Genomic DNA, 27,926 nt, shown 5'->3' on the forward strand with positions numbered 1-27,926 from the left:
GACCAGTCCATTTAACTGACGACTTTCCAGAGTTGTAACCTTTACGAAGGAATCATCAGGGATCTATATGTATTTTTTTTTTTTATATAGTGACAAGATCAGCCAGTCTTCACAATCAAGGCACGTTCAGTATTTTATTATCGGTAGACTTTTGCATTGTCTTTGTAAGATGTTCCCTGATTACGGTTAGATTCTCAGTTCTTTAGTGTTGTTGTTGCTGTTGTTGTTGTTGTTGTTGTTGTTGTTGTTGTTGTTGTTGTTGTTCTTCTTCTTCTTCTTCTTCTTCTTCTTCTTCTTCTTCTTCTTCTTCTTCTTCTTCTTCTTCTTCTTCTTCTTCTTCTTCTTCTTCTTCTTCTTCTTCTTCTTCTTCTTCTTCTTCTTCTTCTTCTTCTTCTTCTTCTTCTTCTTCTTCTTCTTCTTCTTCTTCTTCTTCTTCTTCTTCTTCTTCTTCTTCTTCTTCTTCTTCTTCTTCTTCTTCTTCTTCTTCTTCTTCTTCTTCTTCTTCTTCTTCTTCTTCTTCTTCTTCTTCTTCTTCTTCTTCTTCTTCTTCTTCTTCTTCTTCTTCTTCTTCTTCTTCTTCTTCTTCTTCTTCTTCTTCTTTGTTGTTATTCTTGTTGTTTATCTGTCAGTCTGAAGCAACCATATAATAACACTTCATTTTGGTGTCAGCTAACAAAAACTATTTTCCTTACCTCTTAACTATCTAAAACATCCACATGTACTAAAATCTCCTTAATTACATTGACAAACATAGGAAGAAAGTAAGGTGTGTTAAATTCCCAGATAATCATTTCATGCCAAGGGAGATGAGCCGTGTTTGTGTTAATTAACCCTTTCACAGTAATATGCAGCGATTCACAACAATACAAGCACAGCACAAGATCTTTAACCCTTTGAAAGACAGCACTCACAACAAAAGGTGTTATCGAATAGCCAGTAAAGTTTTTTTTTATTTACTTGTAGCTTAAATTACGATAAGATTGCCAAAGGATCTATAAAAATACAATTACATGTGCCATTAACAGTTAAAGGGTTAAAGCACTTACGAGAAGGGAAAGAGGATTAAAAAGAATAAATCTTCCATTCGAGTAAAGTCAGTAAAATGTTAAGAGTTGACTGCAGGACAAAGAGAAATGTCAGAGTGATTTGTGAATTAGGGAAAGGCGTGCCAAGTAACAGTGAAAGCAGCTAAGTACATATGCTGCTGCTGCTGCTGCTGCTGCTGTTATTGTACGTAGTGTGATCCTCAAAGAACTTTTCCTATTGGTTAAGTGATTCTTGGTCTCGATTCAGGTTCTTGCATTCGTCTTGATTTTTCCGACTGGTCTCTTCAAGTCACATTTTAGGTCGACTTGAAATGTAGACGTTTTTTTTTTTTTTTTCCTTCCCTTCAGTGACTTGAACAGTATGCTCTCTCTCTCTCTCTCTCTCTCTCTCTCTCTCTCTCTCTCTCTCTCTCTCTCTCTCTCTCTCTCTCTCTCTCTCTCTCTCTCTCTCTCTCTCTCTCTCTCTCTCTCTCTCTCTCTCTCAGTAAAGGAGGTCACATCTCCATAAGAAATCCATAATGTTTCCCAGTGGAATTCCACCCACCACTTCCACCACCACCACTATCACCACCACTACCACCACCACCACCATTCATCTTCCCCACGTACTACAGCGTGAATGGAAACATTTCGCACCTTTTTTATCACCATTTCTGGGACTCGAATTTTTAGGGAGGGAAATGACGTGTTTGTGATGCATGTGTGACGAGAGTGAGTGAGAGAGAGAGAGAGAGAGAGAGAGAGAGAGAGAGAGAGAGAGAGAGAGAGAGAGAGAGAGAGAGAGAGTGTGTGTGTGTGTGTGTGTGTGTGCGCGTGCTTGGTTGTATATGACTGTTGAAAGTTACACGTGAAAAGATAGATTATAATATAAAAGCATGTAGTGTTTCATCCCATCTCTCTCTCTCTCTCTCTCTCTCTCTCTCTCTCTCTCTCTCTCTCTCTCTCTCTCTCTCTCTCTCTCTCTCTCTCTCTCTCTCTCTCTCTCTCTCTCTTTCCTGTCTTCTTTATTGGAACAACACACAGACAACTCTTTTATTTTCTTTCTTCTTCCCCGCTTTCCTTTTTGAACCCCAACGCTTTTTGTTAGAGGCACATAACTCTCTCTCTCTCTCTCTCTCTCTCTCTCTCTCTCTCTCTCTCTCTCTCTCTCTCTCTCTCTCTCTCTCTCTCTCTCTCTCTCTCTCTCTCTCATTTGTCCAGAAAAACGTAGCAACTTCTGGGAAATTTTCTGTCATAGGAAATTAACACAGACACACGGGTTTTACAAGTCTATACGTGCATAAGATGTGTGTGTGTGTGTGTGTGTGTGTGTGTGTGTGTGTGTGTGTGAACAGTTGATTTATCTCAGTTATCACTCCGGCGCGTTTGTTTTTTACGTTATTTATGTTTTTTTTTCCTAGATATTAACTAAGAAAAGAAAAAACACGCAAGAAAGATCTAACGATTTTTTTCTGCAGCTCCGTGAATCAAAAAGTGACGAAATAATGAGATGACACAAGTAAAAACAAAATTGAATAAGCCTTTGTAGACGCAAGATAATCTCTCTCTCTCTCTCTCTCTCTCTCTCTCTCTCTCTCTCTCTCTCTCTCTCTCTCTCTCTCTCTCTCTCTCTCTCTCTCTCTCTCTCTCTCTCTCTCTCTCTCTCTCTATGCGGAAGAGGAAGCTGAGAGAGTGAGAGAAGTGGAGAGATAGAGAGATAGATGCGTGAGGTGGAAGAAGAGAGAGAGAGAGAGAGAGAGAGAGAGAGAGAGAGAGAGAGAGAGAGAGAGAGAGAGAGAGAGAGAGAGAGAGAGAGAGAGAGAGAGAGAGAGAGAGTACGTGATTTGAAAGTCGATAGATAGGCAGATAAACAGATCGATAGATTGATTGATAGGTATTTATTGACTACAACATTCATTTAGCATTGAGTTGACAAACATTGATTTTTAAAAGAATACAAATCATTCTCTCATTATTATTATTTTCAGTTATGATTCAAACAACTGAACTAAAAGAAAAAAAGTAATATTTCTTTCGTATAGGCACGGTCTCCTCAGTAGGATTTCTTTCATTTTTTTTTGTCAGAATCCTTCTTACATTAAAAAAAATACAAATCACCTAACCTAACATAAGCATACCTAACCTAACATAATATAACGTAACTTAACTTACTTTTATCTAACCTTTACTTAACCATACTTAAATATAATCAAACATAACCTAATCCAGTCTTACCAACCCGAATCTAAACTGACCATACCTGACATAACATAACATAACGTAACTTAACCTGCCTTTATCTAACCTAACTTTTGCGCAGCCTAACTTTTTTAACTTAATATAATCTAACCTAACCAAATCCAGTCTACCATAACCCAACCTAATTTAATCTAACTTAACTTAAACCTATCCAGATAAATCAGTAGAGAGAGAGAGAGAGAGAGAGAGAGAGAGAGAGAGAGAGAGAGAGAGAGAGAGAGAGAGAGAGAGAGAGAGAGAGAGAGAGAGAGAGAGAGAGAGTGAGTAATGGAATTTGCACCACCAACATTCGACTACAAAATATCGGGAGATCCTCCCCTTGCATACCACTGCTATTTAGAGGAGAACAAGAAGGTTGAAGGGGGGAGGAAGTGGTGGTGGTGGGGAGAAGGTAGGGATGAGGGAGCAGCGATGACTTCACCCCAACAGCAAAGCGTCACCCCTTGCCTCCCCACACTGAGCCCACTCTCATTCTCTCTCTCTCTCTCTCTCTCTCTCTCTCTCTCTCTCTCTCTCTCTCTCTCTCTCTCTCTCTCTCTAGCTTCATTTCACATCACGTTTGTCTCACTTTTTTTTTCTCTTTCCATTTCTCATCTCGTTTCACTTCTTTTTGCTTTTTTTTGTTCATATATAACCATCTCTCTCTCTCTCTCTCTCTCTCTCTCTCTCTCTCTCTCTCTCTCTCTCTCTCTCTCTCTCTCTCTCTCTCTCTCCCCCCTATTCCCACTCAAGCATGTTTTTCTCCCCTCCACCGTCTCCCTCCTGTCTAGACGCACGCCCCAACACTCGCGGGCAGCCCAGGTGGAGGACCCGTAGCCAACCAGCGCCGCCTGGAGCTATTTGTGGTACTGAGGAGGGACTGAGGTATTTCATTGTTCGTACCTGCAATTTTGACCGATTTTGATGAAGCTGGTGTCAGAGAGAGAGATAAGGGGAGGGGGAGAATTTCCAAGAGATATCGGCAGCTGAACAACTGACTGACGCCACGACACAGAGACAAAAGGAAATAAGAAAAAAAAAACATTGCAGAGAGACAGACAGGGCAGACAGACAGAAAGACACGCGTAGGAGGGACAAGTATTAAAGAAACCACAGGCAGAAGGAAGAGTAAATACATAGATATTTTTTTATACTCGTAAGTAACATAGAAAATAATGATAATGATGTAAATTATATTGACGGTGAATGGAGAGGACGCGAAAAAAAAAAGGAGAGGAGGAAGATGAACAAGAAAAAGGAGAAGAAAAGAAAGAAAAGGAAAAAAAAGGAGGACGCAAAAAATAAGAATGGAGGAAGAAGAAGAAGGAAAGAAAGTAAGAATGAAAGAAAAGAGGAATAGGAAGAAAAAACATCAACAACAACAAGAGAGAGAGAGAGAGAGAGAGAGAGAGAGAGAGAGAGAGAGAGAGAGAGAGAGGAAGCTGAGAAGAGGTAGAGGTAAATAAGGATAAGGAGGAAGGGAAGTCATTAGGGAGTGTAGGAAAGATTTTAAGCCACAAGGAATGCCGAAGCTGATCCTAAGGAATGAGGGGCTGGCGTGAGGGACGAGGGAGAGAGAGGAAGAGGAAGTGTGGAGGGAGAGGGAGAGAAAAAAGAGAGATACATTAAGGTGATGTCAGCGGTTACGAGGTGAGTGGCAGACGGAGGTGAAAGGGTAGACCGGTAAAGAGAGAGAGAGAGAGAGAGAGAGAGAGAGAGAGAGAGAGAGAGAGAGAGAGAGAGAGAGAGAGAGAGAGAGAGAGAGAGAATAATCTACGTATGAAACAACTAAAACTTCCTTTTAAAAGATTATATTTTTTCCAGAGAGAGAGAGAGAAAGAGAGAGACAGACAGACAGAATGATTAATAATATAAGAAATAAAAATAAAACGAAATGACAACTAGAATCTCAACAAGAATTTGGGCAGATCTAAGTAGGTGCGTATTTCTCTCACTCTCCCGCCTGCTGTTCCCAAGTCGATTTCAGTTATATAAAAAGAAAAGTGGGGTGGAAAGAAAACAAGAGTATGTACCGCTAAGAAGAACAGGTGGGAGGAAAGAAGAAGGACGGTAGTAGAAATAAGATTGTGGGCTGACCAACTTGCTAGACGGGGTGGGGTGGAGGCAGTTTGTGGGAGGCGGGCCGCTTGGTGAGCCCCGCGACACGGGCCCTATCACCCTGAAGAGCTGGGATCGATAGCTATGGAGTGCCCTGAGAGTCTCTACCTAAGGACATTAATTATCTCCTGAAACAAAGGGGAAAATATCACAGGTTAACATTTTCATTCGCTTTTTTTTCTGAATTATTCGTTTTCTCTTTTGTATCGAGACACCTTTGTGCTAAACTGGCGTATCTGTTTTAATCTTTCCTTCTTTACCTAAGTTTTGGGAGCAGTAGTTGACCTAGCATTATTTTTCCTGTCTCTCTCCCTCCTTAACACGTAAAGAAAAAAAAATGAAAAATGAAAAGAAATGATAACGTTGAAAAGCGATAATTCTTAAAACTTTTTTTTTTCTTATCACGTCAAATTTTGTTATACGATTTATGCATTCCTAGTAGTGGACTTTTTTTCTAAGTTCATTTTTTCATCATCATCACTATCATCATTATCATTGTGGTACGCTAATCTAAAAGCTATCTCGGGGTTTTTTTTTTTTTTTTTTTCCACATCAAACTTTAATATACCAAGAGTGGATTTCTTTGCTAAGTTGGTTTTTCATCATCATCACTATCATCAACACCAACATCAGCAGCCTGAGCAGATAAAAGGCGTTCCCTAAATGGTAAGGGGAGTCAACCAGATACTTCGCAATGGCGTGGCTCAGGTCCCGCGTTTTGAGTCACTGTTTCCTCGCCTGGGTTGTTTTCAAAGGCCACAGAAAGGATTACAGGCCCGTATTTTGAAACGCTTTGCTCTCTCAACACGATTATTTTAAAAGGCCACATAAATCATCAGCCGAATTCTCAAAAGGGTGTTTCTCCTATTAAGACTTTGTTAATCCGTCACTAGAACCATAAAAAAAAAATAAATAAATAAATTAAAAACCGCGTAACTTCAGATTGAAATTACTGGGATAGCGACACACGTGTTGGAGAATATGGTTCACAGTCTCGTGGAGAAGATTTCTCTTTCCTTGTAGCGCACCATAATATTCTAATACTATCCAAAAAATCATGCAAATCTTCGAGAAAACTTGTAACTTCCAACTTCCACTGAGTCAGATGAGTATACCATGTTAGGTCCCTAGTTTTAAAGGCTAGAGAACACATTTGGTCAGATTCCTCTCAGTGGAGCTGCCAATGTACGTGTCTGGTTTAGCTTCGCTGATCTCTGGAATACACAAACCTCTCCTCTTGAAGGCAGTGTTCCATGAAATTGGTTCTAGCTTCAAAAAAGGTAAGATTTTAAAAAGAGACGGGAAGAAATTGGTTCACAAATAAAGTGAAAGATGACTGAAATAGACTCTGTGGTCGGGCTGGTAGTATCAAGCCAGTGCTATAAAAGGAGATTGGACAGATTCAAAAATAGGTATAATAGGTTGGCGTATGTCTTATTTATAAGAGTACAGGGCCTACATGTACGTAGGCCCACTGGTTCCTTACAGTTTTCCCTTATGTCCTTCATGTTGTTCTTATCAGCAGCTGCACTCAATTATCTACGGCTCACAAAATGCCGGAACGATGTAGCAGTGCTGTGGTGGGAGTACAATGTCTTCAGCATGAGTGTTTTCCTTTTCTTTCAAGGCTAACTGCTCTCGAACCTCGTGGATGCTGACATTCATTTTACTTCCATTAACTAAGAGTCCACATTGGTGTTGTAGTGTTTGTGATAATCATTAGTCCTGGACTGATAGAATTATTTGTGTGTTATTGTTAACTAGCAAGTCGTGTATCCCAGTTTAACCTAGGCTGGCCATGTAATATATCCGTGTTCACAATATTTTTCTTTCTTTTTCATTTATGTCTCTTTTCATCACATAGGACGTCGTGTCTTTTCATTAATGTCCTCCAAGAAATGGTTCGTATGTTACCGGTTGCTTTTCTGTGGCGCTTTTCAACTTTTTTTCAGTGCATCTCATTAGATTTTATTATATTTATTCATCAACATTTTTTTTTTTTCTGTGCACACCGTTTTAAGAGACTGGTCCATTTTCTCAAATGGTCTGGCACTTTTCCTCCTGTATTTTAAAAGGCGCTGGTGGAAGTTATTGTACAATAATTTTCGATTGGATTTTTCGAAAGGGTTTTCATAATATTAGTGATCGTTAAACAGATATTTTCCATCATCATTAGGGAAAAACATATATGAGTACCCAACTAGTCATTTCTGTGGCCTTTGAAAATAGTGTTAATGAGAGCAAGATTTTAAATGAAAGCTTGAAGCGTTTCAGAAGGCCAAGAGTACGAGTCACACTTGTTATCCCAACCTCACCACCACCACCACTTGAAAACGTCATAGAACGAGGCATCAACGTCTCTCTCTCTCTCTCTCTCTCTCTCTCTCTCTCTCTCTCTCTCTCTCTCTCTCTCTCTCTCTCTCTCTCTTGCTTATACTTTTTATACTTTGTGCGAGAATGTAATGTTTTGATGCTGCATTGTTAACTTTCTCCAGGCCTTTCTTGCTTTAGTTCAGGCAGTCAAGTGCGTGTCCGTGGGAGAAGGGACAGGTCAGGGAGACAGGCAAATGGGGACCTGGGAGTGCCACGCCCTTCCAGGAATAGAGTGCCGCTGCCAGCTTCCTTCCTTCCCTCCCTTCCCCTCGTGTCCTTTCCTTCCCTCCTTCCTCCTTTCCCCTCCTTCCTCTTCTCCATCTTCTTCCTCTTCTTTTTTCAATTTCCTCCCCTCGTGTCCTTTCCTTCCTTCCTCTTTTCCCCTCCTTCCTCTTCTTCCTCTTCTTTTTCTGTCTCCTTCCCTCATGTTCTTTTATTTCTTCCTCCTTTTCTCTCTCTCTCTCTCTCTCTCTCTCTCTCTCTCTCTCTCTCTCTCTCTCTCTCTCTCTCTCTCTCTCTCTCTCTCTCTCTCTCTCTCTCTCTCTCTCTCTCTCTCTCTCGTGCAAACTCTTCCTCCAGAATGCTACAGGCTTTTAAAAAACCTTGACATTTTGTTTAGTCTTATATTATTTTTGTTATTGTTTTTCATTTTATGCTGTTGTTGTTGGTGTTGTTCCCGTTCTTGTTCTTTTCTTGTTTTTATTCTTGTTCTTGTTGATAATGTTCCCATTGTTGTTATCCAGCTTATTAATTTTTCAAACTTCATATCAGTTTCATTCCTTCTTTGTACACTTCAGAAATACTAAGTAAGGTGCCTGAGAAAGGGCGGAGCACCAATCCAGCGGTGAGGTATTGCACTGCTCAAGACGAAGTGACGCTGCGTGATGGGAAAGGTGAGGAACGTTGTAGTAACCGTAGTAGTAGTAGTAGTAGTAGTAGTAGTAGTAGTAGTAGTAGTAGTAGTAGTAGTAGTAGTAGTAGTAGTAGTTGTTGTTGTTGTTGTTGTTGTTGTTGTTGTTGTTGTTGTTGTTGTTGTTGTTGTTCTTGTTGTTGTTGTTGTTGTTGTTGTTGTTGTTGTTGTTGTTGTTGTTGTTGTTGTTGTTACAAGGTCTGCCACGTGTAGGCCTGATGGCTTGTTGCAGCTTCTCTTATGTTCTAATGTTATTTTCTAGTTAGCCGCAGTCGTCATCGTCGTCGCCACCGTCGTCGTCGTCGTCGTCGTCGTCGTCGTAGTAGTAGTAGTAGTAGTAGTAGTAGTAGCAGTAGTAGTAGTAGTAGTAGTAGAAGTAGTGGTATTAGTAGTAGTAGTAGTAGTAGCAGTAGCAGTAGTAGTAGTAGTAGTAGTAGTAGTAGTAGTAGTAGTAGTAGTAGTTGTTGTTGTTGTAGTAGTAGTAGTAGTGTAGTAGTAGTGTGTCCTCTCACCTTCCCTACGAGCTTTCTGGGGTGACAAGATGCTCAAGAGAGCGAACCAGGTGCGTTACCTTTGCGTGTAGTATTAAATGGCAATCGCTCCCTCCACCTAACGTTAATTTTACATGTCTTGAAATGCAGAACGTACAGTACACAATTTAGTGTGATAGATAATTAAATAAGTCTGAAATTCACTAACGAGTAGCGAATTTCGGCAGTGCTAACAAAACTCGTATCACCTCCAAAAGCTATTCTAAGTCTGGCTACTTTTCCTGTTCTCTAATTGAGGGCACATGAACACTAGGAGAGATTTCGTTATGAGCGACCACGACCAAGAAATAAGGACACTTTTTCGCCGGTATATAACCTCCAACTTGGGTTGGCCACCAGCCCGCGAACGCAGAGAGTATAGTGATGAGGATGTAGAAGATGAAGATAACGACGGAGATCATGATGAAGTAGAAGAATAAGAAAAAATAAAAAGGAAGGAAAAGAAAGAAGGAATTAATAAAAGATAAGACCATTCGTTTGTCGAACTGTCATGTTTGGAATAGTTTACCATGTTAGATTTTTGTAGACGACCAAACATCTCAGAAAACTGTATATTTTAAAGCCCAAACTCGTCATAGATTTCTCTCTCGACCCATGTAACATAATTCGAGTAATCTGAATCTGCAACATATTGTCAACACGTTATTATTCATATTATATGAGGTAAAAATCTTGCACTACTGTGGTGCTGTTGTAAGTGCTGTCATCAATACTAGCAGCTTGTAATTATCATGTAATATGTGTTTTTTTTTATATTTAGTTAAGGAAAACTATTAAATGCGGAATACAAGAATAGAATAATAATAATAACATAGTGTGAATTAAAAGAAAGTATCAGTACATAAGAGGCCTGATGCATGTCTCAAAAACTCAATCAGGTGCTGTGGAGGACAGGCCTTAGTACAAGCAGGAGTTCGTAGCCGTGAAAATCAAGTTTATCCTCGGCCTGAGTGTAAGTGCACACCTGTCGTTTTATTTATTTATATGTTGACATTATCTATTTGATCATTTTCATGCCTGCAAAACTAAAGAGTAGATGGTAATTTTTGCAATTAAAAGAAATAATCATTAGTCCCTCCTGCAATTCTATGAAAGAAAATTAATAAACATGGGTAACAATGATGGATCAGTTTGTGGTGTATAGCCAACCCCAGTTCTAAACTATCGAGTGTTGTGAGATGAATGACAGCTTCATGTACATTATGGTGTAGTAAGCTGATAACTTAACTTACGAGATATTGTCCTTATCTTCCTCAACTGTCATGCAACACGAAACCTTACATAGAAGTACTGCCTCAGGTGTAACAACTTACGTCAACCACTGTTTATGCAACACACGCCTGAAGGTGGTCAAGTTGCAGAGTATTGTTGTTACTTATAAGGAAAAAGTTAAATAACTATAAATAACTTTAAATCTATCATGGTAGGCTCCAAGAAACAGCCATTAGAATCCATGTAAGTTGTAATTACCAAGAAGACACTGCACTTACTGGAAAGCATTCAATGACCTAGTTTGACAGCAGGATCGTTTATTTGATCATTGTGTATACAGCAATAGAAAATCAAATAACAGCAATTACATGTATAATCATCGAGTATATAATACTATACAACAATCCCATAGTACAGAGTCACCTGTATCTGCCAGCAGATGTAATAGCACAGTAGCATCGGGCAGCAGCTCTCAGAAGCAGGCTAGGCAGGTCGTTTATATAAGCAACGAGTGTATAGTAACAGAACATTAATTAACAGCTTCTATATAGTCATCGATTGTATAATAGTTAAGAACGTACAATCTAAAAAGGACCCGTAAGCCTGACGTAACAAGCAGTGAAGCAGCTCGCGGCAGCGCTCGGTTGAGTCGGCTCTGAGGCTCTCTCAGCGCGTAGTCAGTGTTTCGGTAAGCTGAGGCAAGTTGTAAGGATGGCGCTGTCTTGGTCCATCTCTCTCCGCCACGTTCAACGCCTTATTACGAGAACTGCCATTCTGCCAGCCATAGTAAGTGAAGCTGAATGGCCTTTTCCGAAGTGTGAGAACAAAGCTTGACTAAATTGTTCTTCACACTTCTGGGTCCAGAGCACTTGATCCTTGTTTGCTTGTTACTTAACCCCATATCAGCCCACGCCACATGGCATTTCTCCAGTTATTTTTCCTTTTCTTTCTTCAGGATGCAGATTATTATTGGTTGTTTAGGCAGAATCATTAGTGTCATGTAAGGGTCGGTTACGTAAAGTCTGGTATCCTGTTAGTTTGATGGAGGCCAACCAGTTGGTGTTGTTACCTAATGATGTTTAATGGTTGCATGTGGTGCACTATCCAGGTAGTTTTACAGTTCTATAAATCTCATGTAGTCATGTTGTTACAGATGTACAGATGTCTGTCACTAGCACCTGCGGAGTTCGTGCAATTCCATGTGGGTTAGGTGTTGCAGATACTTTTTTTTAGTCTGACATTCTCAGGCCATCTAAATGATTGTTGGCATAGGCTTACAGCCTTATAAGTGCATTTATGTAAATAGTTTATCTCTTTCCATGTTTTCTTGAATGGTTAATCCTTGAATATTATTTTCCTTTTGGTACTTTTATGACCAGGTTAATTGACAATGTAATTTTAAATATTTTCAAAGTGGCAAGAACATTGACCACACCTATCAGTTGTCCTGTCAAAGAACACAGGAGCCATGACTTTTATATCAGCTCAGCCTGCAGTGACTGTTCTTTCCTTGGTGTCTTACAGAGATTTAAGATTCACTTCCAAGGCAAAAATGAAGCACAGTATGTTATGATTGAAGTACAAAATTACTGATCTATGAAGTTTCTCATGTGCATCTTACAGAAATTAAGCAAGCATATTATACTATGCAGTAGTAAAAGCAAGTCCGTATTTACCTTCAAATTATATTTTTTAGGAGCTGTCAAATTGGCTGTGATATGAATTGGGGGTGCAGCAAAATGTCCCTAGAGTCACACTGGTCAAAATAACTTTTTTTGTCTCACAGGAATCATGTCGCTCTGTTGGCCTCCTTTCCAAAAAGAATACTCCTCAGTTGAGATGGGTGTTAAAGGAATCCCATACCACTGCAAAGCCTCCATAGATTCTTGCTGTCCTTTTACAACATTGCAGTATATATAAACACTATTTTACAGCACACCCATCACAGATGGATATCTTATTCATTTGTTCAAGATCTGCAGCATCTTTCTTGCCATTAGAGGATGCAGTGCTATGGATGACTGTCACTGAGGAGTAATTTTCAACTGGTCACATCATCATCATACCAGCACATGAAACAGACTGCAGGCCTGCAGAGGGCTCACTTCAGAAGGGAAGTTCATTTCCTGAACCAGTCAGATGACTACCAAAAGATTGTTTTATGTGGTTAAACAAAAATAGGAATTTACAATGTGCCCTCTGTGTTCAAAAGGTAACTTGTATACCATATAGCTGTTCTCTACACAGTGACATCAGTATCATTCTGTAATGATAACTCTCATACCTCTCTAGTTTCCCAGCCCAAGACCACTAATGAGAGGGTGCTGTTCCTGCTCTTTGCCTTTCTCTGCAGTTCATTCAGATTAATTCATCAGAACAATATCATATGCAAAATGAGATTATTTAGGTATCCATTTTGTGGACAACCCTACTACACCTCAGGAGCTTTGATGTAGCACAGCTGTCCATTGAGTTGTACACTTCTTTAATTTTAGTTCTTGCTTCTCCTCATAACAATTTGGTTCTTCAGATACTATTCTGCAGGAGTTAGCAGCATCTCCAAGCATTATATTTGGCAAATGAATATAAGAAAATAAGGATAAACTTCACAAAACCATCAGGCCTACACTTGGCAATCTGTATATAAAAACATACCTTCCTGTTTCCACCCATCATCCCCATCTATTATTCTTAAAGTAATTTTATTATATACTTTTTATAAACAGTGATTTTGGGCAGATGACTTCTCACCTCCCTTGTATCCCCCTCACACCCCCACCAGTTTGGGAACCACTGCTCAGACATAACCAGGGAGTGTAAGTGATTTTAGTAGAATGTACAGTGTATGGTATAGTGTTTGTAGCATCAAGCTGGTCACAGCAAAATAGATTCCAAGGTTATTCTACTGGCACTTAAATTGATTGGATGATCATGATGTGTATCAGGTGGACATGCACAGAAAGCTGTCATGTTGTGGATGACTGCTCCTTCCTGATGTGACCACATGTGTGATATTTGAGTACAGACTGAACTTGTCTGATACAGACGGGAGGGGGGGCCTCAGCTCTTGCCTCAACCTACCAGTGGGGATTACTCTAACCCAGCATGGACCAGTGGGACTGAAGCCCCATTAATCTCTCCCAGCATTAATTTAACTTAACAAATCCTTTTAGATATAATTTTTCTTATGTTAAAAGTTCATAGTTGACATGGGCATGGGTTGAATCACACATGCATGGAAAGTGATCAATTGAATAGCACTAGAACCTATTTAGTAATGACTAGCTAAATAACCTTATTGTTGTTGTTTTTATCAGTTTGTTCATCCATTAATGGAAATCTTAGAAATTTGTAAGAGCATTACTGTTGTGAGAACCAAAATCCTCTTGGTTGAATATTTTGGCCGGATTGGCAAGTTGTTGGATTTAACAGATCCTTGGCAAAAGCCTCTCAACCAATTACTCTCACCTTTAGATCAGTTTTTTGTCATTTCCATGGTGCTCGAAGGCAGGACATCATATGAATGTTATATAAATCCACATTGTAGAGAAATCCTCCCTCTTTTGATGTAGGTACAAGTTTATTACTGAAGCTACCTGACAGAATGGGACTGATGGGTTTAGAGGTTTGGTTAGATCAGCTTTGACTTTGCTCTACTGAATTGGGGTTTAGCAAGCTTGATGACACCATTGTGAGCTGCAGATTAATTACCAAAATCTCCTCAAATACAGCAGTGAGCAGTTTATTCTTTTAGAAAAATAGTGTCATGCAGTCTGATAACTTAATTGAAATTTTCTCATTAGGCTTGTGAATAGTGGCTTTGTGGTGGCAATGATATCTTTACAGAGGTCTGTCAGTACCTTCATATGTAACTTCTCAGTTTTATTGGCCAATATAATGCAGGTTGTCATAACCTTTTCAAAGTATTTCTGTAGTCTCACAATATATAGCATTTCAAGTAATTGCATCAGTGTTAGCTCTTACCTTTTAATTCCTAGATATCAGTTGATAGATATCAATTGATAGATATCAGTCAGTTATTCTTGTAATCTTTCAAGGGAAGGGAAATTAATGTTTTAATGTTTATTCTCCATCAACTAACACGTCTAAATCTTTGCTATATTGAGAAAACTAAAACTGCACAGCACTGTAGTCTGACCAAGGCTGCATATTGTCACCAGTAGTTATATTGTTTATAATGGTTTCTTTGTAGGTAACACCATTGAAAAATATTTTTTCATCACTATTGACCAATCTGTAAAACTTATTCCATGCAGTTCCTTCCACAGTTATAGATTTTACAAACCTTGTTGGATTGAAGTGTAAGAAAATTGTTGATTGATGTTGAAATTATATAATCCAGGGATCAGGAAGGCACAGCCCACAGTTATAAGATTAAGGTGATTTTAGTTTAGTGATTTTAGTTCAGTAATTATTACCAAAGTGCTGTTTTGGTGTGATGTTTGTGACTAACTTAATACAGGAACAAGTTAAAGGATCCATGAGTGATGTGCTCCACCATTTTATTCAGGTTTCTAGCAATATAACAGTTGGGTTAGTTTAGTTTATGGACATTACTTTTGTCTTTCTTGGGTTGGTCCTGCATTAGGGGTTACAACAGCAGATCACCCACCTCAACTTCCTCTGTTTTCTTTGTCTTCCATTGCACCCATCACACATTCTTCACTGCATCCACAAACCTTTACTTTGATCATCCTCTTGCATTGTGAGCCCATCTCCAGCATTCTCCTACCCACATACTTCTCTCTCCTCTGTACCTAACCAAACCATTGCAGTCTCACCTGTAGCTCTGTCCTCCTCATTGATATCCATATTCCTCCCTTTAATATATTAAAAGCATTTTTTTATTTTATTTTTTTACTTTATTAAATAATTGCACACACAAGTATTGTGGCATTCACTTTACCTTATCTTTCAGACACGGGCACAGTACAGCGACAAAGGAGACATGCACCCTGCCCCTCCTGAAATCCAGGAGCCCACAATCCCCCCATATGAGGAGAAGGTTGGAGAGCCACTGCACCTCAAGCGAGCCAGGTAAAAGGAATGTGCCTGTGACTGAAGAAATAGAGTTTTGAATATTTGTATTGCATAAAGATCATCTACCTCAGCTCCTCTTGGGATGAGATGGGATAATATGTCAAGTCATCAAATGTAATCAAATCACATACCTGATCATAACCAGTTCTGCCTTCAACTAGCATAACTTAACTTCATCCACTTCATCCAGCTTCTGTTATTTTTTGTGACCTAAATTTCAAGAAGTTTCATGGTGCTGGCTAAAGAATACAAGGCTGCACCACAATAGCTCCTAAGGGTGTCATTTACTTTAGTTGTGGATTTTTTTTTTTTTTTTTTTTTTTTTTTTATATATATATCAATCTGTGATGTACTTCAGCTACTTTTAGTGAAATTTCACCTCATCTTTACTGCTAATAGTCTAATTTTCCTTCCAGTCTGCATCACACTTTCCCACAGTAGAAAACATCTTGGGTAATATGTATTATGCAAGGTTTTTTAGAGGGAATGAAAACATGTCAAGGATAAACATATTTTTTATTTCATATTGATGAGAAAAAAATTTTAATTATGTCAAGAAACTTGGCAAGAAGCAAGAAACTAAATATGTTCAAGGCAACCTGAGCCATGCAAGCTGTCTGACCGTATGGAAGTTTGTACGCAAAGCACTGATTGGCTGCTGCCACATATTCAGAGCTTGGAAAGTTTTCATTGCTTTTTACCATTTGTTACAATTACAGCATAATATGAACTGTATTTCATAAGCACAAATAGGCAGAAATAATCATGAAGCTCAAAACTATCAAAGAATTGATAAAGAAAACATATCATTGAATGCAATGCTTGTGTTGCCTTCAAGTAATTCAAGTTGAGCGGTACTACCACCACATGTGCACCACAATAGTATGCACTGTCTGGATTCGTTCTTTAACGGGACCGTCTGGCCAAAAACCCTAAAATTGCTATTTATCATCCGATTTTCACAAATTTCTGATACATTATGTATAATAGTGAGATGTTCCATGTATATTGCATCATAAATAACAACATTAACAGTGTTTTTGCAATTTTTCCAAAAAACAAATTTTGATATTTTTGTTGAGGCAAAAAATTGATAAAAATTGCAAGTAAACTATATATGATTTTAAACAATTTGTTGGGAAAGATTTTAAAAATTTCTTTGCAGAACTTTTTGCTATTTCATATGCAAAAAGTTTCATTAGAATAGTGATTGGTTCAACAGTTAGTGAGAAATAAGGAAAAGAAAAAACAACAAACCAAGATATTTGCAGATAAAGGCAGACAACTATTTTTTGCTTGTTGTGCAAAACAACATCCATCACTCAGACTCGCCACAGTGAGAGGACCTGGCAGACGCACTCTTAATCTTTCAGTATCATAGCAACTGGCGACTTTGGAGTGCTATCCCCCTCCCACAACATCGCCAAGACCCTTTGCCTTCCCCCACAACCAAGCAAAGGCTGCGTTGAAGGCTTCTCTCACCAAAATAGTAGTGGCAGCCAGGGTGGCTGCCACTACTGATGTCAGCATGGACACCACCACTGATGACCACATGGACACAGCCATCGCCTCAGCCTTCCCCACAACACCAACAACACCACACCCACACCCACCAAGGACTCTGTCGTCACCCACCTCTTCACCTTCCTGTGGAAGGGCTGTGAGCTGTACCAGCAGGGCTCATCCCTGCCACAAATAGTCACAGCACTCTGACCCACCCCCCTCCATGCTCCTGTCCACCTTCCTCTAATAATGGCCCTCAAAGGACCTTTATATTATAGAATGTTAGGTCCCTCCTGCAGAAGTCTCAAGAGCTCCAAGAACACCTTAAGGAGACACTCCCCACCATCATCAGGGTGTGCAAGACGTGGCTCACACCACACTTCACTCAACACCTACCTGGCTACTATGTCATGAGGCAAGACCACTACCAGGGTTGTGGTGGGGGAGTCCTCCTTCCCCTCCAAGAAACACTGGTTCACTCATCCCTCAACCTTAGCTGGGTAAGCTGGAGATTATTGCTGCCCAGGTCCACCTTCTAAATGGCTGGCTCACAGTAACAATGTGCTACACAATCCAGGTGGGACAACATAACAGGAACTGTGGCATTATTTTTCCTTGCCTTCACCTGTACTCATAATGGGAGACAACACACACCATCCATGCTGGGACCCACATCTCTCCCCACGTCAAAAGAACCAGGCAGGGAGTGGTGGACTCCCCTCACCTGTCCTTCCTCAGCACACCATGACTTACCACCAGGTACGACCTCCACACTGATGCCCCTTCTGTTCGAGACCTCTTCTTTGGCAGCCCGCTTTTCTCCACTTCCACCTTCACCACCGTTCCATTCATGGGAAGTGACCATCTTCCTCTGTGGGCCTCCTTTCCCCAGGTCACCCCAATACCTCGCCCAGGATGCCTGCCTAGGTGCTACATCAAGCCCTCCAGGTGGCCTACATACCAGGCAGCCCTAGTTTCACCACCAGACTTTCCAATCTACCCCTGTAAGAGGCTGCAGAATCCCTCACCCATACTCTGGAGACCATTGGCAAAACAGGTTTCCGCCTCGCCACTGATCACAGTTTACACCAGCCCAGCATGCCATGGTGGACTGATGAGTATGCCCAGGCAGTGCAGGATCACTGAAGAGCTTGGAACAGATGGCACAGGACCCCTATCCTACAGGCTTGCACAATATACCATTGCCTGGATGCCACCTGCACCAGGGTCATCCTCCAAGCTAAAAGGAAGAGATTGGTTTCCCATTGTTCTTCCCTCTTCTCCTCTTCCACCCAAAGAATGTGGGATTTCATCCATGCCATGGAAGGGACCCGGTCACACCCTCCCATCCCCTTCCAAGGTCCATGTAGACAACATCTCAATGCCCTCCACCCACCTCCTGAACTCACTCCAGTCATCCTGAACTCACTCCAGTCATCACCGCTGCAGTCACCTCTCAGACCAAGAACTGACACAGCCCTTTACTCACCAGGAACTGACCACAGCACTGGGGTCACTCAAAGTTCCTAAATTCACCAGAACCTATCCTCATCACATTTGAGTTCCTTAGCCACACCCCATCCCCCTTCCAAGACACCCTCCTACAGCTCTGCAACACCAGCTGGTCAAATGGAAACTTCCCTACCTGCTGGAAGTCCTCCACCCACATCCCTATCCCAAAGCCTGGCAAGGACCCCACACTCTCTGCCTCGTACTGGCCCATTGCCTTTCTCTCCTGTGTAGGGAAGCTCATGGAGCATCTGGTGGCTGCAAGAACATTGCCTCTTAAGGGAGGAGCAGTGCAGCTTCCACCCCCACAGGAGTACCCTGGACATGCTGAGTCAAAAGGAATACCACATCTGTGGCACTTAACACCAGCATCAAGTCATGATGGCCCTCTTCATAGATCTGGAAGGGGCATTTGACGCAGCATCTTATAAGGGCATTCTGTACAAGCTGGCAGGAATGGGCATCCAGGGACTTGCCCTCACTTGGCTCCGTGACTTCCTCACGGGCCACTCCTTTCAGGTGGCTGTGGGCACCTCCATCTCCACCCCACATCCAATACTAAGAGATGTCCCATAAGGTTCCATCCTAAGCCTTCTGCTCTTCAATGTCCTCCTCCCTGACCTCTCCCTGCCTGCACACTCATACCTCCTCATCTGTGCTGATGATATTACAGTAAAATCCCTCTTATCCGGCATCAACGGGACCGCTGACATGCCGGATACTTGAATATTGCCAGATACTTGAATAGAAGTGAAATTATGTCCACAATCACCACCTTACACTCACGCATCTTACCATAACAAAGATCAGCTGATCTTAAACAGCAGCTGATCTGATCAGCTGCTTAAGTGTAAGCACAACATGCTTCCTCTTTTCTACAACTTTAGGCACGATGAAGGCGTCAGGCAATAAACAGTGCACACGCGGGACTGAGTCACTGAGTAAACACAGTGCAGTGGGCCGCGGGTGGCGCGAAGCAGTGTGCTCTGGTGGCGAGGAGACAAAGTATGCCTTGCACGGGAATTTTAATCGATTTTATGAGTACACATTGATTTTTATTGATTTTAAGGCTCGGGGAAAAATGTGCCGGATACTTGAAGCTGCCGGATACTCGAATGCCAGATGAGAGGGATTTTACTGTACCATCATCAGCAGAGAACCAACATTGGCAGTGGCACAGGGGATCTTCTAAAGAGGCAGCAACAATCTTGGGCAACTGGGTGACCACCTGAGGACTTACAGTGAGTGCTCAAAAGAGTGCCACCATGTGTTTCACCCTCAAATCTTACCAGCACCACATTCATGTTAAACAGGAAGCGAGTAAATACCGCTGCTGATTGGGTGTTCCCTGCCTAGTTCAGGGCCGCGCCGCCTGCTGGCCCGCGTAGTCCACAACTCCCATACTTTTTACTCCCTACCTGACGATTCCCATATTCCCATGCCCTCACGTCGCCTCGTAATGAGCGACCTGCTGTCCATGGCCACCAGCGGGAGAGCAGGATGGCCAGGCAGAGGGAGAGCACAGCTGCTCCTTGTATCATTAGTGGTGTTCTCACAGTGACGAGTGTCCGGCTTGTTGGTTTGCTTCCCAGGCGAGACAGGACTCGTTACCTCCGACGCGGCCAAGTCGTAAAATAAGCGACGTTGGCTCCGTCTGGCGCACACCGTCACGCTGCGAGCTGTGCGTGTCCAGGGGAGTCGGGTGTTGGCCTTGAAGTCAGATGTAGTGATTAAAAAATACAAAAATAGCAATTATCATATATGTAACCTTCAAGTGAGACGCACATGGCCGCAGGCGTCGAGCACTCAATGAGGTTGTTAGATCCACCTCTCAGCACAAAGAGATGCACTTAGAACTTCTTCTCTTGCGGCGGCTGTACATGTGGACGTCTGCCCGTATGTGTGCGTGAAACTACAACATAACTCAGCGGAGCGCGGGGAGCATCACAACACCACAACCCGATCATACAACACCACCAACACTTATAATTCGTGAGGTTCCTACCTGCAGGATGAGCAGTGGTTAATCCCTCTGTTTCAAGTCACACTCAAGTCTCAAGTGCTCAGAGTCAGCAACACCATGATCAGAGAGAACAGCCAGACTGCCAGAGCCACTCGTGTGCACCCGACCTCTACCACTGCCTCTCTCGGTTTCAACTTTGAACTGGTCAGCGCTAAAGAGGAAGAAGGGAGGCTGGGGGACCGGGAGGGAGGGCCAGAGATTTGGGGGGAGGGTAGGCTGGGAGGGGGGGAGGAGGAGGAGAGAGAGAGATGGCGGAGGTGCCAGGAAGGGAATAAACTTTACTTCTCTTCCGGTCGGCTTTTCAGTACTTATTCCGGGCAGGCTGTGGTGGACATGAAATCCTCACCCATCACTTCAGTCCATGCAGAGCCTGGCATACCCCATCTAATCAACTACAGAAGAGAGGTGCTGTGCCAACACTTCTACCACATCAGGAGCCTGTCATCCTCCCACCTACTCTATGTCCTCTACACTAACTCAGGAATGGGTGAACAGACACCTCACTGGCACCCTTGAGTCAGGCAGCCACTTTTGGTAAGGGCCCTGCTCGTCCACATTACACCCTGGGTCTACCCTTACTTGTCCCTCAGCCCACCAGACCACACTCACCTATACCACCTTGGCTGAACATCTCCCACATGGTCTCATTACAGCAAGTCCTTGGTCTTCCATCCAAGTCCACACTCTCCTCATCGGCAGCATCCCTCTTCCTGCAGATGGAGGACACACTACCATTATCATCAGAATTTATTTACCAATGGTTCCCATTCCCCATCATCCCCAGCCACATCAGTAGCCTTCTTCATTCCTGCCACCTCTACCTGCAGGACATGGGGAGATTCCCACCAGGGACAGACATGTGACAGCAGAGCTGTATGCCATCCAGCAGGCCCTTTCACACCTCCCACCCCAGAGGCAAGGCAGTGTACACTGATTCCCTCTCATCCCTCCATCTTCTGCTCTTCCACCATCCAATCAACTTTGACGACCCTCATCTACTGCATACAGCAAGCCATCCTCTACCTCGCTAGGGCTGGGAGATAACCCTTCAGTGGGTTCCCTTCCACTTAGGTGTTTGCAGTAACAAGATCACCAACATCGCAGCCAAGATGGCCCTCTCCACAATGACCATTACGTCACTCTCTCTCCCCCTCTCCATCGCCAAGCACCTCATTTCACATGTCTACCACTCAGCCTTGGACAATGTGCTTGGTGATGCCCTGCACATCACCTCCATGGGCCAGTACAAGACTCTTCCCTGCAGCCTTTGATATGGCAATGGTCCCACGTCTTGGATATCGCCATCACCCACCTCTGCCTGGGCCACACAACACTCATAGCTCACTTGCACCGCCTGCATCTGTCCCCTGATCCCTTCTGCCCCTGGTGTAGGACTGTCCCTGAGACCATCAAGCACCTCTTGCTCCACTGCTTGCATTTCCACTCTCCCACTGCACTTCACTGCATTCCTGGCAGTCTCAGGTGTTCACCTCTCACATCAACCAGCTGTCCTCCACCTCACCTGTGCCTTCCTGAGGAAGACCAGCCAGCTGCCACACCTGTGATACCCTCACAGGACTACTCCTGGGCTCATAAGGATCACTAGATCTTCACAGCCCCAACAACAACAACAACAAAATCCATCATGCATGTTATATCACTCATTGACTCCTTATGGAGTAATACGTGGTATTCACAAGACATTTTGGAGTAATTAGCTGGCACCTGGTTGCCTTTTCTGTGCAAAGTATTATACACTCAGAGGCATAGGTATCAAGAGGTGCCACTTCCTTCATTGTTGCCAGGTTTTCCTAATGCCCTCCTGGCTCACAGTCATCACTGAACTGAAGTTGCTGCTTCACCTTCCCCTTCTTTCTGCCTGCAACTCGCTCATACTCTTTGTCACCTATTTCCATAGACTAGATGATGTTTGTGTCAGTCCTGAACAGGCATGTCATCAAGTTAGTTTCTCTGCCAAATTTATGTTCTGAAGTCATCATCTGAGCCATAAATGTCACTTGAAAATGGCTAGGGTCTTTCACTTTTGAGCATTTGCTAGACAATTTTCCATGCAAAGATTCATTCAGGGGCAGGCACATTGCACAGGACTGCATGCAGCTGCAGCTGTTGCAGACAACTGTCATGTCTGTCGAAGTTGACAAATGTAGAGTGAATGTGACAGTGCCCCTAAGGCCCCTTCTGGGACATTTCAGCTGTGCTACAATTGCCTGCAGTGGAGAAGAGATAATGAATTTCCCACATTTCATCACAGTTTGTGGAATATTAACTTTCAACAAATCAAACAATTTCTTGCAGGAAGATATAGGGGGTGAAATTGAAGTTCTTGCTGGTGTAGAAGTCAATCCTGAGATAGATGTTAAGGCAGAAGCATAAGGAAGTGGTGGAGTTGAGGTGATGATGGTGACACTTAGCAAGCAAGGTGAGAGAGAGATGGCAGCAAGCACAGGACAGTCAGCTGGGTGCCAGACACATAAGGTGGTGGAGGCAGGCTGACTTTTTTTTTCTTCTCCACTGCTTTCTTCAGGTTCTTCAACCTTATCTTGTTAATCCTCGATATCTTCTTCATAATTCTGATTGGAAAAAAGAGGTCTGTAGATGCAAGTATAGTAAGAGCAGAGAGATAACATTCATAACTTCCCTCTGTCTGGCATATCTGTTACAGTCTGAAGGGGTATATGCTACTTATAACTTTGGTAAAGTTCCCAGTTGTCTAGAGATGCCAGTGAATACTATGTACAGAGAATATTTCACTGTTTTATCAGTGATAGTAAAGCAATATCCAATGCTTGCTCACTGGGCAGTGGAAGAGTGTGATATCACAGGAGAGGTGAGAATGGAAAGGGCCATAACATTTTTTTTTTTTTTTTTTTTTTTTTTTTTTTTGTGAATTTCGCAAAGAAACTTGGTCAATGACCAAGATAAACTGATGCAATCTTTTTTTTTTTTTTTTGTCAACTTCATTTTTGCAGACAGATCCCTTAATACCACTTAAATGTATAGAGGCAGTGTATACCTTCATGATGGACAGCTGGTGGTAGTGCTTCTGATTTCTTGTGTGCTTGAAGGCACCTCATTTAAATAAGATAGATTTGAAATTTGAGATTATTAATGCTTTTTAGTACTTACAAAATACTGTAATTGATAAATATTTAGCAGAAAAAAAAAAACAATAAAAATCTTGAGTCCTAAATATGTGGCAGTAACAATGTGTGTTTGGGTTTACAAACTCAGATAAGTTCTCGTAATTTGCTTGGTCCAGCTCACAATGAACACACTATAGTTTGCCTTGCTGTGTATCTCCACTATTCATATCAAGTGTTTAGCAAAGTTGATGGAACATTACTGCCTGCAGACTGCAGTATCAGTCAAGGAAGCGAGGAATGCTGGAGAATGGGCTGATCCTGAGCAGCTTTGCACATCGCTTCCTTCCCACCATGACAGAGAATCAGCTTGCCCTCTATGATCGCCTTATTAATCTGCCATCCAATGACTGGGAGATATACTACTGGGCCACAGGTTGGTGTCTCTGTGTGTGTGTGTGCTGCTCCCCACACAATAAGCAGACAGTAAGGCTTACTTCACACTACCCATTTCACATGTCCATTTGGAAGTAGAGTACATCACCACTGATGTGAAAATTCATCTGCTGCAAAATACCCTTCTGTGAGACAGTTTTGTTGCCTATCTCCATTTTGTAGGATATTTGGAATTATGATTATTTTTTCACAACAGATCAACATCACTGATGATGCATTTGTTTCTCCAGACTGACATATGAAATAACTAGTCTGAACTTTGGGGCCTAAGGGAGCACACTTACCGTATTTGATAGCTCATAAGACACACCTTTTCTCCAAAAAAAAAAGTCTCAAAAAATGAACCTGCATCCTATGAGACCAAGGTTTAGTATTGAGGCAGTGGTTGTTGGCAAGTCTATGGCAACAGAGGCTCTAAAATCAAACTCCAGACATCTTCACACATGTAAACAAAGTGATGATTGGTCTACACAACAAAACAACTCTTTCTTTCAAGGTAACAATATATAATAGGTCATACTTACCAGTAATTCACATAGAATGAGACCAGTCAGGAAGAATTTGCCTAAATGACCATGCACCACACATTGCACGTACCAGAACAAACACACAGTCGGTTACGCACTGAACCCAGTGACACAGGCATTCTTTACAGTGTGATGCAGTTACTCCTTGAGGTAAGACACACTTTCATACAATTAAAATTGCACTTAACATTCTTATGAAGAAACTTTATTATCCCTGTAGTCTCTCACAGTCACTGCCGACGCCATATGCCACGTACATGTTTGAATCTCACAACAGGATTGGTACGTAAGCTACTAGCAAATATTAAAGTTTTTAAATGCAAAATATTGGGATCTAATAATGATCTAAATGCATGTGAGAGTCTTCAAATGTCAGTTGAAATCCTTCATTTCATATTCAAAGCTTAAGTCCTCTCATTTATCTTTTTTTCCATTTCAATGTCTGCCAAAACTGGGTGCGTCTTATGAGCCCATGCATCTTATAAGCCATCAAATACAGTACTTTATATAATTACTGGGTGCATCTTATGAGCCCATGCATCTTATGAGCCATCAAATACGGTACTTTACGAAATTACTGCAGCAAGGAATAAACATTGCAGACTGGGTCACTGATTACAAAAGAGGATATTGAAGGGGATGACTGCAAGTTTGGATAGGTGAGTGATAAATTGTTAAGAAGTGAAGATGCATCTGCTGTTGAGGATTTACTAAGGTTACTGTATAAATGCTTCAAAGACACATTGACAGGAGATACAGTCAGCGAATGCCAATCTTGCGTTGTGGCAGCACGTGCTACTCTGACAGCACGTTTTAGTGAAGGCTTCTTTTTCTTAGCAAACATAAAAAATTGGCTGGGACATGTTGACTTACTGCTGTCTAAAGTGCATCTTTCCTCCTCAGTCACTTCCATAGCAACAATGACCAGTATTAAGCAGGTTATTAATTTCATTTTTCATTTTGTCTTTGGTGACATGTGATTGCTCTGTTCTCAGGGTGAAACACATTTTGTTCTGTTCATGCTGTAGTGTTTGTAGTGATGAGCCCAAGGCAGATAAGTCACAAGGATATCATTCAATCATAGATCTTTAAATGTCAGGCTTGAATAGTGTTGACATTGCAAAACATGAATTTAAAAACACAAAACTTCCAGAACCTCACATGAAAATTCATCAAGGGAGACTGAGAAATTGTCTTTCCACAACCATGGTGGTAGCATCCCTTTATCTTTACCCACAGCTTCTAGCTTCTCTACGAAGGCAGTTGGACTGTAATCCAACTCTTACAGCATGACAGCTGAAGGGAAGCAGTGGGGATGCCACCACTCTGGCTGTAAAAAGATAATTCCTCACAGCCTCCTTTGACAAATTTTCACACAAGGCTCTGGAAGTTGCATGTTTTCTAATTCACTATTCAAGCCTGACATGTGAAGATATATGATTGAAAGATACCACTGTGACTTGTCTATCTTGCACTCATCACTACAAACCACAAAATGAACAGAACAAAATGCGTTTCTATCCTAGAAAAAAGTGGATTACGCATCACCAAAGACACAATGAACACCAACTCTGGTGATTAATACTGGTCATTGTTGTTATGGGCATGAGTCAGGAGGAGAGATGCACTTGAGATGCCAATAAGTCAGTTTGCCCCTACCTATTTTTTATGCTTGTTGGGAGGCCTTTATAGGTTATTTCAATTATACTTCCAACCACATCTGTCTTTGAAACCCTCCAGGCTCACCAGTAAGGTGACCCTTTATCTTCCTCACTCTACACATGTAACATTTCACTCGCTAACAAATTTGTTCTCTTCCCATTCAGTTTATTTTATAAGTTCATGGACAATAAACAAAATTGATGACTCCAATCCTGGTTTCCTCTTCTGCAGGTGTACAACCCACCCCTCAGGAGTTTGACAACGAAGTGATGACAATGCTAAAGGAATTTGTGAAGAACTCCGACAGAGAAAACAGAACGATACAGCCCAACCTTCACTAGAATAATTAATACATTATTCATAAGGTGTTGTGAGATTGTACAGAGACATCTGTACTAAAGATTATATTATGATTGTAAATATTTGTATATAGAAGAATTCTTTTCATTTTCCTGTAGTTTCTTGATTCTCAAATATTGTGAAACATTGCAGTAATACTAAATGTTGATTAAGTCAATCATGGGCATACTCCATTGTTCACTAAACTTCCAGTAGAGAATGTCTGGCAAGTAATCGCCACTAAAAATTGAGGTTAATAATCTCAATCATAGAAATTGTCTGCCAAGTAATTGCTACTGAATCTTAGAAATAATCTCCAGATATTTCTTATAAAGTTGGTAATGATTAATCCATAGACACCACCTGTTTTCTGAAAGGAAAATTAAAATACATCACAAGCAAAGCTAACCAAATTGCTTTTCGAGTTGTCCTCCATTAACTTACTTAACATTTTGTACCTAGGTTCATCTGGAGATGCAGTCCATCTAATATGTGATCTTACCCTATTGACAGAAAAATTAATCTGAAGTATGAAATGCCCTTTCATGAAATGGGAGTGCTGTTCTCAATTATGGAAATAATATTTCAAAGAACTCTATGAAATTTATTTTCTCATAAGACTTTTAAAATCTACTAACATAGATTGCAACGCAAGTAACAACAGGAACAGACATCACAGCTTATATTAATCACGTTAATAAAACAAAACTTTAAATGTGCTGTTCCATAAATAGCAGCAACGGTACTCCCATTTCAAAATGGATATTTGGCAGCTTAGATTACTAAGTGACATAACTAGTGACACACTACATCTCCAGACTGACATACAAAACACTTAGTATGGAGAAAGCCTAAATTGGTATTCAAGGCTGGAAGAACATAAACCAACATCCATAGTCCCTTCCTCTTGCCTTTTTCAACAACTGCCTCTTCTGCTGTTTGATCAAAGCTATTAATTTAAGTCTTGGTTGACTAGCTAGACTGATACCACCTTAATCTCATCCTATTCTCTTGTCAGAAGAAAATAAAAATGGTCTAATTCAATACCAGATAAGTTTCCCATCTTTCCTTGTCCTTTGTGCCACTTGTGCTCTGACGGCTTTCAATCCTCATCCATAACTGGTTTCTAAACTCCTCATTTCACAAATACTATATAAATATCAATAATAATTATAATATTCAAGCTGATCATAGACAAAGGATAAAAATAAAGTCAGTAAAAGCACTATGAATATCACTGCAAAGAACAAGAAAGTCAGGTAGTGCTACCACCACATGCTCACCACATACACTCAGATCCTCAGTTTAGTGGCATTTT

At 41.4% G+C, this 27,926-nt stretch overlaps 1 protein-coding gene across 4 annotated transcripts; it reads left to right on the forward strand.

Moving 5' to 3' along the window:
- The first annotated feature begins 8,623 nt into the window (after positions 1-8,623).
- LOC135099659 (succinate dehydrogenase assembly factor 2, mitochondrial-like) lies at positions 8,624-27,652 on the forward strand. 4 transcript variants are annotated; one of them, XM_064002071.1, is made up of 5 exons: positions 11,037-11,213; positions 15,367-15,485; positions 23,897-24,060; positions 25,210-25,266; positions 26,501-27,652. In XM_064002071.1, the coding sequence occupies exons 1-4, from the start codon at positions 11,139-11,141 to the stop codon at positions 25,239-25,241; spliced, it is 390 nt and encodes a 129-aa protein (XP_063858141.1). In that variant the 5' UTR covers positions 11,037-11,138; the 3' UTR covers positions 25,242-25,266; positions 26,501-27,652. The 4 variants fall into 4 exon arrangements, with proteins under 4 accessions (XP_063858139.1, XP_063858132.1, XP_063858141.1 ...); XM_064002069.1 differs by lacking the exons at positions 11,037-11,213; positions 25,210-25,266 and adding an exon at positions 8,624-8,647; XM_064002051.1 differs by lacking the exon at positions 25,210-25,266 and having other exon boundaries at positions 11,040-11,213.
- Positions 27,653-27,926: the final 274 nt, after the last annotated feature.

This window comes from Scylla paramamosain, chromosome 4 (assembly GCF_035594125.1).
Source record: "Scylla paramamosain isolate STU-SP2022 chromosome 4, ASM3559412v1, whole genome shotgun sequence".
Classification (NCBI taxonomy): Eukaryota; Metazoa; Arthropoda; class Malacostraca; order Decapoda; family Portunidae; genus Scylla; species Scylla paramamosain.